At 41.9% G+C, this 15,738-nt stretch overlaps 7 protein-coding genes across 7 annotated transcripts; 4 read left to right on the top strand and 3 right to left on the bottom strand.

The window, feature by feature from the left end:
- Positions 1-768: 768 nt before the first annotated feature.
- On the top strand, positions 769-1,085 carry Bfra_005501 (uncharacterized protein; the record flags this gene model as incomplete). Its single annotated transcript, XM_037335883.1, has 2 exons — positions 769-918; positions 990-1,085. The coding sequence occupies 2 exons, from the start codon at positions 769-771 to the stop codon at positions 1,083-1,085; spliced, it is 246 nt and encodes an 81-aa protein (XP_037191093.1).
- A 771-nt stretch (positions 1,086-1,856) lies between these two features.
- On the bottom strand, positions 1,857-2,960 carry Bfra_005502 (putative endo beta-xylanase protein; the record flags this gene model as incomplete). Its single annotated transcript, XM_037335884.1, has 5 exons — positions 1,857-1,964; positions 2,032-2,336; positions 2,394-2,563; positions 2,643-2,781; positions 2,837-2,960. The coding sequence occupies 5 exons, from the start codon at positions 2,958-2,960 to the stop codon at positions 1,857-1,859; spliced, it is 846 nt and encodes a 281-aa protein (XP_037191094.1).
- Positions 2,961-5,007: 2,047 nt separating this feature from the next.
- Positions 5,008-5,514, bottom strand: Bfra_005503 (uncharacterized protein; the record flags this gene model as incomplete). The annotated part of the gene is made up of 1 exon (XM_037335885.1): positions 5,008-5,514. One exon carries the CDS (start codon positions 5,512-5,514, stop codon positions 5,008-5,010), a length of 507 nt encoding a protein of 168 aa, XP_037191095.1.
- Positions 5,515-7,266: 1,752 nt separating this feature from the next.
- Positions 7,267-8,063, top strand: Bfra_005504 (putative v-snare protein; the record flags this gene model as incomplete). The annotated part of the gene is made up of 2 exons (XM_037335886.1): positions 7,267-7,269; positions 7,323-8,063. 2 exons carry the CDS (start codon positions 7,267-7,269, stop codon positions 8,061-8,063), a joined length of 744 nt encoding a protein of 247 aa, XP_037191096.1.
- Positions 8,064-8,505: 442 nt separating this feature from the next.
- On the bottom strand, positions 8,506-9,028 carry Bfra_005505 (uncharacterized protein; the record flags this gene model as incomplete). The annotated part of the gene is made up of 2 exons (XM_037335887.1): positions 8,506-8,907; positions 8,960-9,028. 2 exons carry the CDS (start codon positions 9,026-9,028, stop codon positions 8,506-8,508), a joined length of 471 nt encoding a protein of 156 aa, XP_037191097.1.
- A 1,208-nt stretch (positions 9,029-10,236) lies between these two features.
- Bfra_005506 (putative carbon-nitrogen hydrolase protein) lies at positions 10,237-12,554 on the top strand (the record flags this gene model as incomplete). Its single annotated transcript, XM_037335888.1, has 4 exons — positions 10,237-10,372; positions 10,863-11,018; positions 11,090-11,291; positions 11,336-12,554. 4 exons carry the CDS (start codon positions 10,237-10,239, stop codon positions 12,552-12,554), a joined length of 1,713 nt encoding a protein of 570 aa, XP_037191098.1.
- Positions 12,555-13,464: 910 nt separating this feature from the next.
- Positions 13,465-15,019, top strand: Bfra_005507ia (putative protein kinase domain containing protein; the record flags this gene model as incomplete). The annotated part of the gene is made up of 6 exons (XM_037335889.1): positions 13,465-13,609; positions 13,778-13,988; positions 14,146-14,275; positions 14,345-14,484; positions 14,540-14,556; positions 14,880-15,019. The coding sequence occupies 6 exons, from the start codon at positions 13,465-13,467 to the stop codon at positions 15,017-15,019; spliced, it is 783 nt and encodes a 260-aa protein (XP_037191099.1).
- Between the last annotated feature and the right edge of the window lie 719 nt (positions 15,020-15,738).

The following is a 15,738-nucleotide window of genomic DNA, read 5'->3' on the forward strand; positions in this document are numbered from 1 at the left end:
AAGATCAAAAAAACTTGCCTGCAATCACATTAGAAGTACTTTCTGGAGCAGCGCATATCAATTCTGTGAATGAGTACAAGAAAAGAGAACTGATCATTCGTATACATTCCATGACTCGGTGTTCACTGGCTCCATTGTGAAGTCCTTGCATGTATAGTAGAAAATTCAGACATTCCTTGGATCTGGAGGTTGGCATTAGGAATGCATCAAAGTCTTTGAAACGTTCGATGAAAGATGAAGAGAGACCATTCTTACGCCAAGCTGGAGATATTTTTCGATCTTACACTACCTCCTTTGGCTCATTCGAGATGACTTCATCGACAACGATCCTATAGTTCCGTGAATAGTAAGTGGTTCATGTTGAAACATATCACTACAAACCGTCATCAATTGCATATGGTACTCATGGCCCTACTGGAAGCATTTCTGTGGCTCATTATTGACTGTTTTTAAAATGAGATCAGCTCTAAGCTAAGTTCTCAATGAACAAAGAAAGCGCTTTCTCAGCACGAGATCTGTAGCCGTCGTGATCTCGGAAAAAGGGGAGAAGAATGTGGTATTCTCGTGAGCAAAACACAAAGAATGCAGAAATCTCAGAACACGAGAAAAGAATGTTTTAATTTCACGAGTTAAGGGATAGCAAACTGGTTTCCCCTATATATGTTGCAAGCTTTCCACTTTTTCCAGCAATCAATCACACAATCCTTGACCTCAATCACACAATTCATATCAAAAGCCATTCATTAGAAGCTCAGCTCTAAATTCACAATGCAATTCTACATACCAGTTATTTTGGCCTTGCTTGCCAGCAGTGCCACTGCGCAAGTTAGAAGATGCTCTTTCAATGGAGGCAGTATTCCGTTTGGTCAATATGTCTGTTCGGGTCCTCGTGTCAGCGGATTTCCGGGCAATAGTATCGTAAGTTTTATTCAGTCATACCCAGACTATGCCTTTCCTTGATATGTCATCAAATGCTGACGAAAATGTAGTCACAATGTGCTATAAGCGGGCAGATTGTGCAGATTGGTAGTGGTCCATGCCCTCATTACTGCAACTACATTTCAGGAATCCCATATTGCTTCTAAAGTAAGATTTCATTCTTTTCAGACTTGTGTGAAATTTGCTCATTGTTCTGCAGTTTATTAGTGGCTGCAATACATCGATATCTTGATGATTAAGAATGGATTCGGCGGATGCTGGGCCTGAACACGGGGTTTTATTTTTCATTCTCAGATTGAAGGTGTATTTCGTTCGGTATGGGACAAGTAAAGTAGGACTATCAACGAAATGGATTACTTGGTGGATTTGAATCAGTTGGCTTGGGCAGCTTGTAGATGAATGTTGACTAACTTCCCATCTCGCTTGCTATCACAAATTGCTCGATGAACCATGACATGTGATTCATAAGTCTGCCCTGACAATAACGAATACATTAATTCGATTTAAAAATAGAATGCATAACGCATCCCGGGATGAAACATTGAGACAAATGAGAAAATTCACGAGAGACCGCTAGTGAGGTCATTTTGGTAGCATTGAATACAAAGCTTGGGCAATTCACAAAATTAATGGTGATGATTATCAGACTTGTCATACAGGGCACAGCGGCAAGTTGTGCTGCTTTTCTCTTAACTGGAGTGCATTAAAAGACACTAAATGTTCCAGAAAAAAAGATTTGATATTTATTGGCCCTTAGACAGACATGATAAAATGAACAAATATCTCCACATAATTTTCAACTCTATTCCGCGCCAATATGTACCGACCAATTTCTAGACAGGACAGTAGGGGTTGCGAACCTCTTCTTCAAATCCACCACTGAGGATTTCGAGGCTAAAACACGAAAATACCATATCTCACAAGCATTGTGAATAATAAGAATTTGCATACTTGCAAGTCCCGGATGCACAGCATTGAGAACCCGTAAACCCAACTCCACCACATTGGCTGTATAGAGCACCGCACTAAAGACATAGTGTGTCAGTAGAAAATCTTTGACATTCTCAAAGTTCCAATCAAGATTAAACTTACGGTGCCACCTGGTGATGTTGTAGGAGAAGAAGCAGGAGCCGTGGTAGTAGTTCCACTCCCACCACCTCCTGTTGAACTTCCGACAGTTATATCGGATGATCCACTGGAGAAGTAACCTTCTGTTGCAACTATCATGTAATCAAAAGTACCCATGTTCATTCCTAGTGCTTTCCAAGCATTAAAATGATTTCCGGTCGTTACGGTACCACCAGTTCGCTTTGATTGTCGGACAGACCAATATTGATAAAAGGTAGCAGTACCAATAATAGATGGTTGATTGACGCGTTGGGTCTGATAGATTTTATCTGGAAGTCGTCATAATCAGTCACTGCGTGGCTAGGTATGAGATAATATTGACTTACAAGTTGCTCCGTCACTAACCACGGTACCTTTCAAGGTAGCTCCAGTGCTTGGATCGTATGTACCGAAATTCTCGACGACATAATATTCGATAAGAGGTGATGTTGTCCAGCCATAGAGGGAAAGATAGCTGTTGCCATTTGGACTGTACGTGCCACTATAGGTAACAGCCCTATGGGTAATTGAGAAGAATGTCAACAAATGCAATATTAATAATCGTGATGGAACAGCAAGTAAAGATTTGAACCAACATAGCACTTCCAGGATTCCAGCCCTTTCCGCCAACAAGATTGCCATTTCCTGACCATTGGAGTTTGTACTCGCCACCAGCACCATTTGTGTAAGTGACATCTGCACCACCGTCTGTCCAGAAGGAATAGTAGTATCCACCTAATCAGTGAGATCAACATAAAAAGAATTACTCGGGGGCAATAGGGATACGAACCACTAGTTCCAGTAGAGCTAGGTGTCCCACTTCGATCGACAAGCTCAAGACTTGAGTTGGCTGGATATGCCAAGACTCTCGTCAAAACAGCAAGAGTAGTGAGAAGGGCTTTGTATGATACCATGATGAATATGAAGACCAGTATTGTGATGATTGAAAGGTTCGAATGGTTGATGTTGAGCCATGGACTTAATGGAGGAATCATCTTGCTTTATACATTATGAAAATCGGCGACGGGGGCGAACTATCAGCCCAGTAGATAATAAATGTGACTTCATTCATGAATGAACGAATTGGGTGATATTATGCCCAGTCCATTTGTCCGAACGAAATTGGATATAGGCGTTATTGCATGTTCCCCGCAGGTAAGAATCATCGACGGTAACCTTTTTTAAGCTTGCTAGTCACAAGATATTAGTGTTTTGGGTACTGCGTCAATCATGCACCCCGCAATGCAGTGAAACGATCAATTCTTACCTATTAAAGTAGATTAGACCCTATAATATAAGGATTGTATTGCCTAGGTAGAACTGATAGCAATATCAAGGCTCTTTGGATAAATTGGGCGGGTAAATGCAACTCTGCCATTGCCCGCAAAGCCGACTGTAATTACGGATATTATGTATGCTGAATAACTCATTGGATTATCTTCTGAAACAGATGAAGAAAGCATATTGGCGTAAGAGGATTTATCAACGCCCTCAAAGAACAGAGAGATGCGAGGTGGTTTCTCAATTGGCATGCGTTGCCGCCAAAAGCTAGATAGAAACAAGAGATACGATTAATGAATCACTCATTCTCAATCTTCACCCTGAAGAATAGCATACCATTTGATCATTCTGAGACTCATCGATGGCTTTTGCTTAATCTGAATTGGAGCCTTCATTGCAGCTTAGAACCTCTTCGTCGAATGCAATGTGGCTAATAAGTGGCAGTATTATAAGAGCTCGTCCTTTTCACCGCGGCCATAGAGAGATCGATCTGAAATTGGGAAAGACATCCTAGATAGGCAGACGTCGGAGATTGGCCAGATAAGTATTCAGCTTGACTCTTGAACGTGCCTATCCTCGGGCAGTGATGAAGCACCTATTCCCGACCACGCCTGTCTGGCATTGACTACAACACAGCGTTTCATAACACTACACAGAATACATACAAGACCAGCGTATTGAAGGAGCAATTTCTGAGAAGCGAGAGAGTAGACGGTAGAAGATTGAGATAGATTAACTGGGAGATCGTAAATATTCCAAAGTACTCACTGTGCTCGTCCTTGGGACAACACGCGAGATTCAAAAGTATTTCCATTACTAAGATCTGGGTGGGAGTTGCCAATCCATAATAATTAATTCAACTAAACAAATAGAATCGACTCTTAAGTTGCGTTCCTATCGCTAATGCCTTGCTGCATCTTCAAAAGTCTCAACGTCACCCCTCAACTTTTCTCCTAGAAGAGCACTTTGTGACAAGAGTGGAATGTTGTGAGTGGATCTCAAATGGATGGACAGAGAATGATTCACACTGCCGTACTGGTACCTTGAGTCAGGCCAGTTTCTAAGGTAACTTGGAAAAGGAAAATTGATCCAGAATATTCGGGAAAGATGAGGGACAGTTCGCCCTTGAAATAGTGTCCAATGTGCTGACAAGCTATGTGACGACCCAAACACTTGCTCAGGAACTGGTAGCCCGTTCAAAGGCCCAAATCACCGAGAGCCTAGTCTCGAATTCAGAATAGTCAAAACCAATCAAAAGTCTGCATGTCGCCGCATTGATCATTCAGGCTCAAGAGATTTTATGTCTTTTTCCGGTCAATATATTCAGTCATTGAATTCTTGAAATCGTTAGTCCATCTAGATTTGGCATATATGTCAACCATAGTTTTCGGCAAAGAATGCCATTCACTGTCCAACAAGACGATCGCATCAGAAAGACAAAAAATATCGATATGAATTGAATGTGATAGGCCATGCTTTATTCTTAGGTATCAGCTCCAATTAACTCCCAATGCATATTCCCTTCAACCGAAGAAACAACAACACCAACCCGTCATGAAATCGTAAGAATCGTAACAATCATTTCTACCAATCCAATAATTTTGCCTCGTTTTGCAGTTTCCATCTATTACGTCCCTTCCAAAAACGCCATACCAGCCATGTTCGTAAAAGTTTTCATCATTATACAATGATCTCCTCTTCGCTCGTTTCCGTCGTATTGCCATCACTAGCTTCCAATACTTCGTTATGTCGTCCAAGAAGGTCTGCCTTTCCCAACATTCCATTCTCTACTTCGCAAATGCCATCCAGCCCACCCGTTAGTCTCGCAGATGTTGACTCGGCCTCAATAATAGCACTTCGTTCTCTGCGTGCTCGTTCCCTCTCTGTTCTGCCTGCTTTGGCATCTTTCATCGAGATCCTGTTACCACTAACCCGACCAAATATCCACATTTGTATAACCACCATGATAGCTGTATATCTCCAACACAATGCATCATCTTTATGCATATCAAGTGCCCATTGCGAGCCTGGTAGTGGGCCAAGACTTTCGAAGATCGGATGTGGAGATGTTGACATTGTCTGAGGAGGTGGTAAGAAATGCGAAAAGAAGGTATTTATGAGGTGTAATACGAAGGCGGGGTTGAGTAATATGCCGGGTATGAGATAAGTCGTCGAGAGAAACGTCATTTTGATTTCGAAAATAGAGGGAGAGGCTCTAATTTGGAGAAGTTGGCAGCTGAGTTCTCTCAGAAGGAACCGGATCAATATACGTTTTGCGACCACTCGTATTGGAAGCCCCACGCACTCAAGTACCTCTTCTTGGCTTAAAGTGCTCAAAAATGGGAAATGTGTCGTCGTTATACAATATCAGGATCCAATGACGAAGCAAAAGCAAAGAATTTTCGGGTTGTGCAAGCGGGAGCTGAATGGGTCCAGTGTATTCACTCGTTTTGTGAGAGGATATTGAAGGGATATAGCAGATCTTTCGATGTTTGCGATGTGTGTAACTGGAAAGTTTGGCTTTTCTACCCCTCTATCCTAAGATCAAGAGGGAATTGGCGATATGTGATTAGGCGACAAAAAAGGTATCGTATAGAGGTATTTTGTATTCTCATCCGTTTGAATAAAATCAAATGAATCTAACAGGTCTGTAAGAATGGGATTTTAATCAATACCATATCTAGGGAAGAAAATGAATGAATGGATGAATGGATGGGTGGAAGAGAAGAGAAGGGAGGAAGGTTGAGGTGTTGTACAATTGATGGAGATAAGTCAATTGTACTAGGTAAAGTAGGTGGTATTTCTTCTTTTCAAATCAAGGAAAGTACATACCTAGGTTTATATATATATAACCTTATATATGTACAACTTTTGAGATTTGGGGACTTGACTAGAAATAGCTTGTAGACTCTAGATGGAAGGAAGGGAGGAAGAGAATAAGTGAATGTATGTATATATGTATATGTGTGTATATATGTGCAAGGGAAAGATAGTAGGTAGGCCCGAGGTAGGTGGCATGGAAGTGTGTAATGGCCAATCTCCAAGTAGACATCAACTCATAGTAACTCCATTTTGCGCATTCCATTCATTTAAAGATTACCAAGTATATTGGAAGGACCTAACTGTATAGGTAGATACCGATGAAAAATACCGTTTTTTCTCCCGTTGCACATACCTGTCGTAATCTATTGTCTTGTCGTTTGTACATAGCAATACTTAAAATACTTAATATAAAATGAATCAATTGTGGGATTTGATGCATGCTCGTATTCTAAGATGCGCCGATGGATAATAAGTCCTTAGTAATAACATGTGGTTTGTATGGACCGAGGTTTGCTCGATACGCGTATTGAGTATTGTATACGATGTACAGGTTCTTGCCGGTATTTGCTTGCTTGTGTGTATTACCTAATGAGCAGATCGTATTGTCTGATGATATACTCCGTATGCTGTCGTTGTATACGTTGTCGTTGCATACGTTGTCGCTGCATATGCTGTCGTTGCTCGAATAGCCTCAATTCTGTCACATCTGTCAAATTGAAAGACCCCTCATGTTCAGGATTTTCGTCTGATTGATCGGATTACAAGTACGTACTAAGGCACCTAGGGTACACGGACGACGGGCCTAGAGCTTAGGTAAACTTTGTACAAGTCTATATAAAAATAGTGCCAAAGTTTAAAAAGATCATTGCTCAGCCTCGTCTTCAGCCTTATACTACTCGAGCCACATTCTGAACTCAATCAGCACCGCCACATTGAAAGAATTCGAGTAGCCACGTTTAACTTTCAAATAAGGCTACTAGTCTCAGTCTCATCATTATCATTATTGAATCAGCGCAACTGTAACTCGAAAAGCGCATCACGCATCACGCACTTCTTTTGACTACGACCAGTTACTCTCAAGGACCTTCGTTTCGTTTACTTATCAAAACCTTCATCATGGTAGGTATATCTATGTCTCGATTTCTTTCAGAACTTCAATCTAACAATCATAGAACACCCTCTTCAATACCGCACTCAAACAATCCACCTCCCTTCGTCGAGATCTTTCCTCTCTCTCTCCACCCGAATCGCAACCCCTCACTCCATCCCTGCTTGGTCAAATATCTTCATCTCTAACCTCCTTTTCAAGAACTCTTGATTCTTACGCTTCCCTTCAATCTGCTGAACTCAATCCTTCCAAAAAGGAAAAGGCCTATGAACGATTAACTACATTCCGTTCTGAACTACAAGATTATCGCTCCCAGTTTGCAACTCTCAAATCGCAAAATGAAGATCATCAAACACAGATAGATAGAAGTGAGTTACTTGGAAGAAGACCACATCATGCATCTACACCCGAAAATCCTTATGCAAATACAACGAGTGCGACCGCTGCTCGGGATAGTCCATGGAGACGCGAGGGTGGACCCGGTGGAAGTCAACTTTCTATGAATAGTGGGGATTATACAAGAGAAACACATGCTTTACGGGAACAATCCTTCTTTCAGAATACCCATAGTGCGTTGGATGAATACCTAGCTCGTGGACAGGCAGTTTTAGGTGATTTGGGACAACAGAGAGAAATGTTAAAAGGGACACAAAAACGATTGTATAGTGTGGCAAATACCTTGGGCGTATCTGGCGATACTATCCGCACGATTGAGAGGCGTGCGAAGCAGGACAAATGGATTTTTGGAATTGGGGTGGTGATATTTTTTGCCTTTTGTTGGGCTGTCTTACACTTCCTGAGGTAACGTATTTAGTGCAATCAGGTCATCATTGATACGGGAGGAGCTATCTTGATATTTATGAATTTAGGTTTGGGAGTGTGTATGAATATTGGGCAACTGTTATTTTCTTGGTATTATAAGCGTGGAGTCTGGAGTATGGTTCGGCACAAAAAGGGGCGGCTGTTCGTGCGACAGCGAACGTCAAGCATCTCAATTTTGATAGGAAGAACGAATGAGAAATTCATCAATGGCTTCAACCAAGTTTCACACACAGTTTCCTAGCTATGTCAATGTCTTTGGCACTTCCTTGGAAGATCTTGCCTATGTTTGGCCAACGTTCACGGATTGGGGTTATGAGATGCCCAATAAACCAAAGACGGAATGTCCATATACAGTCCCTTGTTCTTGTCTCACTCATCATACCTCTGCTTCTCTTCAATGCATCCTTTTCACATACTAGTATACCTCAACCACATGTCTCCATATCAGTAATGACTGCAGGTCTCACTTCAATCGTCTTAGCCACTTTCAATTTATGCTTGTTTTTGCACCACCTCGATTGATGTTTCCTCCAGGCTGATTCATTAATATCTTCGGTATCCGCCATTATGCCTTCGTCGAGTTCCTCATTGTCCATACTAGTCAAGATATCTTTCGCCAGACTTAAACTTCCACCAAATTCTACACTGCCCAGCCTTTCGCCGTTCGTTCTGCGCGTTTCAGTCCCGAGACTTGTCTCCTTTAGTCGACTCTCTACCGCTGTATCCCCTTCATACATGATGCTACGGTATTTTGAAAATCCCGCTGAGTGGTCTTCCTTATCTTCTCGAAAAATTCGAGGATTACATTGACCAGATCTGCCGTCATGCTTCGATGTTTCGTTAGTCTCGAAACTTTTATCAGGGGTGGTTTACGCATACGTCTTGGTGATGGTGCTTTCGCTTTCTTGGTATATCTATAGGAGTAGATTTATACTCCTGGAAAGTCATATTTGATGTTTGTTCACAGTAGTTTGTTGCCGGTTGAAGCCGAATTAACCAAGAGATGCAAATGGAGGAATCACATCCGTAGATAAATGTGTTGATTAAGCTGAATCCTTACTTTTTCTCAAATTCTGCTACATCTGTAGGTGAGCTTCAAAAATAAGCGTTGGTGCTCTCTAAAAAACTTGCTGTGGAAATGCTAATATTTCCACGCCGTATCTGCGGTCCGATCGAAGGTTGAATTGTTAACTCCCGTACGGCCCCGCACTTGACCGTATACTCACACAATTAATGGCTGCATTTGGAGATTATTGAGTGTGGACATTCCGGCTCCAAGGTACCAGATGGACTCCTCATCGTCTATCCGTGTCCAATCCTTTAGCGCCGACCCGACACAATGGTAACGAATTACATTACTCAAAGAGGATCTCATTTACTATATTCCTGCACAAAACCTTGCAGGTGGATAAGATCAACGGAATATGGCGAATAATATTTGAGAAAAGTAGACACAAGACGTGAGGACTATGTTATGGTTCCTTTATGTGTGGTACGTCGATGGACTGGATACCGGGGTTTAGTTAATAAAACCCTCGATTTCCTAGATCAATTGATTTTACCGGGCGCGAATAAATTCAATATTCGGTGTATACGATCAACATTGGTAACTGTGTAACCACTTCTCCATTCAATCAAACTCCTTATCGCATGCACAAAAGCTTCCAACAATTGAGTATTAGACGCATCCCGAGCGTTTATTTGATCCGAAGTGGGACTTATCGTATCACACCTTCTTTGAGATGACCCGAGGTGTTCTCTTCGTTCTCTTTAAGTTAGCCCGTTGAACTGGGCTTCGGCTGAATTTATTTTGCCATGCATATTGGCAGAAGGTGTGATTGACCAGCAAAGCAATGAATACCAGCCTCTGCACTTATCGTTTTGGGAAGCAACAGTTGGTAGGCTGTGGGCTGAAAAACACATGCCACTCAGTGTGCTTATCAACATGCATACATACAACGCAAGGATTTGTTTACAAGGGCGGAAGGATTTCGTTTATAATACCACTAGTAGGTAGGCATGATAGGAGTGGTAGGCTTTTATATATGATGGACAGTAATCCTACTCTTGTGGAACCATTCATCCCTAAGTTTCAAATTTGTCACCCAAAACTTATTGTTTTTTACTTCACGAAATAAAATCCGAGAAGCTTCAATATGAAGATCGCATGTCTGCAATTTGCGCCGGTCTTGGGCGATGTTGACAATAATTTAACACGAGCCGATGCAGTCCTAGCCAAAGCCAACGTACAGGATTTAGACTTACTTGTACTCCCCGAGTTGGCATTTTCGGGTAAGCTTTACTTTCATTTCACCACAATATTATCATCCTCGACGACAATTCGGGCCTACAAAATGAAGAACTCGCCTACTCATTCAAAGTACAAATCTTACCGACTTTCGCAAATTGTTTTGTATTGATTGCGTTTGCAATAATCGCATCACTATCGATTTCCCAAGATTCTGGTACTATCCGTTTGGGTCACGAGCTTGTCCGTACCAATCCTTCCAACCTTTAGGGTTATTATCGAAAAAATATGAAATCTGCGCGGCGAGTTGATCTACGCGGTGTACGTTCTCGCGAGAAACTTTCGGCATGTCATGTTTGATATCCTTTTCGCGATCTACCTAGATTTAGAATTCGTCTTACACATGGTCTGGGATGAACTCGGATCAAGTTGTTGCATCACACATATTTTTCCTGCATCAAATCTTCTTTGCCTTCGTTCTACTATTTCTACTCAATTTGGTTGTCACAGATGCATGGTGCTAACTAGATGCAGGATACAATTTTAAATCGCTCCAGCATATCTCCCCTTATCTCGAACCGACAACGTCGGGTATTTCTTCACTATGGGCCCGCACCACAGCCCTCAAACATGAATGTGTAGTCATTGTTGGATATCCTGAGAAAGTCGACATCAGTCCCAACTGGCCAGGTAGGCTGAACCCCTCTGCCCGACTCCTGTTTCGTATGTCATATCGATTCGCTAATAGACTTTCGCTCCAGCTTCCCCAGAATATTACAACAGTGCAATTACAGTGAATAAAGATGGAGAAACAGTTTCGAATTATAGAAAGTCCTTCTTGTATTATAACGAGTCCAAATGGGCTCTGGAGGGCCCCGACGGGTTCTTTGATGGTGAGATTGAAGGACTAGGCAATGTTGCTATCGGAATTTGTAAGTGGCCAACTAAATCATTCGAACGTGAGTAGAATATTCAACGTCACAAATAGCTTACTGACAATAATTCAGGCATGGATCTCAAGTAAGACTTTTCTGTTCTCTCCCTGTTCTTCGGCCCACATTAACAAGTTACAGTCCATACAAATTTGAAGCTCCATGGAATGCATGGGAGTTTGCGTACCATATTATGCACAAGCAAGCCAACCTTGTCGTACTCTCTATGGCATGGCGAACTCGAGAAGACGTTCGGAGTTATAGCAGACAGCCAAGGGAACCAGATATGGATACCCTCGCCTACTGGCTAGCAAGGCTTGAACCGATTATTCGAGAAGAGCAAAAGGGAGAGATTATTGTCGTATTCGCCAATCGAACCGGAGTTGAGGATGATGCTGTATATACTGGAACCAGTGCAGTGCTAGGCATTTGCGGTGGAGAGGTCAAAGTTTATGGCCTTCTTGGTCGTGGAGAGAAAGAGCTTCTTGTTGTCGACACCAATGTCAGACCGAAGGCCAAGCTCGTTGCAGATCCGATGCCACCTTTACCTGAAAAGGCAGACACAGACCTTTCCAAGCACGTTCACACTAATTCTCCCAAATCACCAACCAAACTAGGCGATAAATCGAAAAAGTCAGAATCCAGAGCTTTGCCACAGCTTGATCCAATCGATCCACATAAGACGGCCAAACGTACCAATAACAGCATTGATGAAATACTGAACACAGTAACACCTGTTTCCCCGGTCGAGCCCATGTCTCCCCATGCATATTTCTCCACCCTCGGCACGAAGAGATCTAAAGTTTCTGACACACCGCCTACCACTAAACCCCCTGCAAAGCTCGATACCTCCGTGTCGGGATCCTCATTCGACAGAACTCCTACACCGTTTTCTGAACCAAAAATAAATCTCGGGGATTCGATTGCATCTCCAACTCCTGTATCAATACCGATTATCCCTTCCAAACCATCCACAGCTGCCAAGGGACGTCCTTTGACCCCGCCAACATCGCCTTGCGTGCCACCAACCCCATCAAAATCGTCATTCCGACCCGTCTCACCAAAATCAAGAAACGCTAGCAGGACTAGACCCTTGGAACAAGATCCCTTGATTTTACATCCCCAGGATTTGGCGCAGGATTCTGATATTATTGATTCAATTATAGGTGTAATCGATGAACAAGAGAAGGGCCAGAAGTTTGTCGTGATGGGGCCATTGAAAATATCTAACAAATTGCCGCCTGTATCTACAAGGCGGACCTTTACCGCACGGCCAAGGAGTACAGTATGGTGATCGGCGAACGACAAAGGGTTCAAGGAGTTAAAATTCGGTGATGGGGCATGGTACAGGACCGTATGGAGCCATGAACTTTTATATCTAGCTCGTTCATTGCGTTATACAGATTCCTTCGCATTCCCGTTTAGAGTTTATGGTAATATCCATGTGCTATATTTTCGTTTCTATATAATTCTTGTACATATTTATACAATCCTTCGAAATCAGAACATGGCATGGCTCTTCCATCATAATTACATAATTCATTTAGCATTAAATGAGAATACTAGAACTACGTACATCTTGCTTCACAATATTGATTGGTGAGACCCCCTTGGTGGACCGAACATCTTCCACAGATACGAAGCTCATATTCCATGGCAAGCAAAAAAATGCTTGGACAAACGTGGAGCCCCATAAAAAGATTGTCTGAGGAATAGGTGGCTTTCTTCTAAATTCGGTTCCGGCTCATGATTAGGGGTTCCCTTAACATTAATATATGCTTGACTATGGGCCTCCATCAGTCATGACAATCGACAAATGAGCGAAAGTTTAAGGAATATACAAGGAACTTTTAACATGAACAATCTAATCATAAAATAATACTCAAAGTCCTTGCAACGTACAATCCGAATAGAAATTGACAATTGGGAGTTTTCAAATTGATGTTCTTTGGCTTGACATATTGCGACTGACTAGTCATCGGGGCGTAGAATTAAAAAGTACTAAAGAGACTTAAGAAGCACTAGCTCCAACCATAACATCATGAATTAACTGAGTAGATCTTTAGTCCTAATCAATATTGAGGCAAGTGTGGTTGAGAGCAGTCCAGATAGGAATTCCTAGAACATACATATATATCCTCCATGCCTCAAGTATGTTTGTTCGGAACAATCCGACATCATTTATCTTCAAGACTCCATTCAATATGGTTATCGAAAATCAAGCAATGGACTGTCAAAATGCGTCTACGGATACTTCGCCTATCGAAGAAAAAGCTTATACACCTATAAAACGTCAGGATTTGTCTTATACTCCAGCTACTTCAGCTCCTTCTTTGACAACAAATACTGGTGAGTTTCAAATCTAACTTGCCCTTCGTATTATTCCCTCCATCATTCCACATCAAGTTGTTGATTGAAATTATGCATATCATTCTCTGTCTTTCATAAATTTAATCCTACCAATTTACTCTAATTTTGCAGATGTCTATGGAATAGACTAACTTCTCAACATTGTAGACGCGAACCAGTTGTCGCTTAACGTTGGCGGTTTAAACTCGGCATCCAAGCCTCAACCTCTGAGGGAACAACTCGACGCTGCCGCTGAAGACAGGCTAAATTACATCGAAGTTCGCCTCTCACTACCTTCAAGCAAGGTCTTCTTTTTAAAGAGCCATTCCACGAAAAGTATAGAACTCTTAGAGTTATTGGTAAAGGCGTTTTTGGAAGTGTAAGTTCCATTACAGAGAAGGCTACAAACAAGTTATTTGCCGTCAAGAAGGGACTGAAATATGCAAAAAAGGAATCATTGCAAGAAGAGTGGAATTTGCACAAGAAGTTAAATCACACATCGATCGTTCGTGTTTATGACTTCTACGCATGTATAGAAGTAGGAAGCAGAATGGTTATGGATTTGGGGGAAAGACCATGTCCAACATGATTATTGAGAAAGGATACATCGAGGAGACTCGAATGAAGATTTACTTCAAGGAGGTCCTATTGGGGCTTGAATACTTGGTATGAACCCCGACTCAAGAAAGCCAGTCCGGAAGTCGGTGGAAAAGAGTGTGCTAATTCCATTGATAGAAATCTAAAAATATCTTGCATCGCGATATAAAGCCAGGAAATATGATCCTTGGGCGCGGCTCGGGTGGTCGTATTATGATAGCAGACTTCGGCTTGGCAGACAATTTGATAGGTGGCAAAAGAAATAAGATGACCTCAAGGTGCGTACAACATACGATACAAACTCTCAAATACTATTTGCTAACTTTATCGTAGAAAAGGAACACTTGTTTGTAAGTTCCCATCTTATCCCATCTGAACTCGATATTTGAGGAGATATCAATATTTGAGAGCACGTTGGCGGTCCTAGTGGATCTAAGATTTCAAATTGATACGACCCTTAATTATAGAGAGTCTGAACCATCGAACCCTACTCTAACCCCCGTGCCTCTGTACTACTTGGTTACCAACTAGGGCTCTACACTTGCTATCGGTTCATTTGCTAACTAATCAAAATATGGCACCGGAATGCACAGTAAGCAACTTCAACTTACTGGTATAGGATTCGGGGTAGACGTTTGGGCAGCTAGGGTCTCCCTTTTCCAATGTCTACTAGGCTATCTTCCTTTTGATTGCGCTGAGCTAGCGGGTGATGATGAAAAGAAGAAGAAAAATACGATTTTGATGATCAAAAACGACAAATTGTTCCTCGATATAGAGAGGGGCCCGCTGGGTCAACCTATCGGTCAAAAGTAGTGGATCTTTTGGTGAGAATGTTGGAAAAAGACTTTGAAGAATGGTCGACAGTTGAGGACTGTCTTGAACACGAGTGGATGTCCGGATAATTTCACCCGCATCTTACATAACACAATTTGTAGAGCATATGGCTAGGTTATTGGCGTTAAAAGATACCATTTGGAAACAATAAAGAGACTTTATTAAAGATTGGTATATCGTACTCAAACCTCTGAATGATTTTCGACTGGTTTAAAGTTTGAGCCTTCCATCGTAACAAGCGCAGAGAGTTGCCGCACTTGAAATGTTCATAATGGGGCTTGATAATCATCCTGATATGTAGTCCTTGATATTTTTTGGTGAACCTAATCACTATGAGTAGCTACCCGTAGTACCAGCCATACTTCAAAGTTGGAGGATACTCTCCTGCGTGGGTTTATGGTGCAAAGACAGTAGTGTAGAATAAAATGCAAATGTATGAAATTTAAAATTTATGGGTTAGGACCCTCTCAACAGATTGCAATAGCAACTCGGGAGCAGTGTAACAAGTTTTTGCCGCTCAACTATAGAGAAAATTGAAGACAGGTGGCATTGAAATTTGAGCGAGCCAGATGAGACTCAACGATTGTGCTGCAAACCAGGAAATTCGTAACCGGATCCTCTCATGTACCGTAAAACACAGCTAATCATCTTCCACTTCAGATGATATCATATGGGGGAAGTCGCAAATGGAATTCAAT

Source organism: Botrytis fragariae (assembly GCF_013461495.1).
Source record: "Botrytis fragariae strain BVB16 chromosome Unknown tig00000075, whole genome shotgun sequence".
Taxonomy (NCBI): domain Eukaryota; kingdom Fungi; phylum Ascomycota; class Leotiomycetes; order Helotiales; family Sclerotiniaceae; genus Botrytis; species Botrytis fragariae.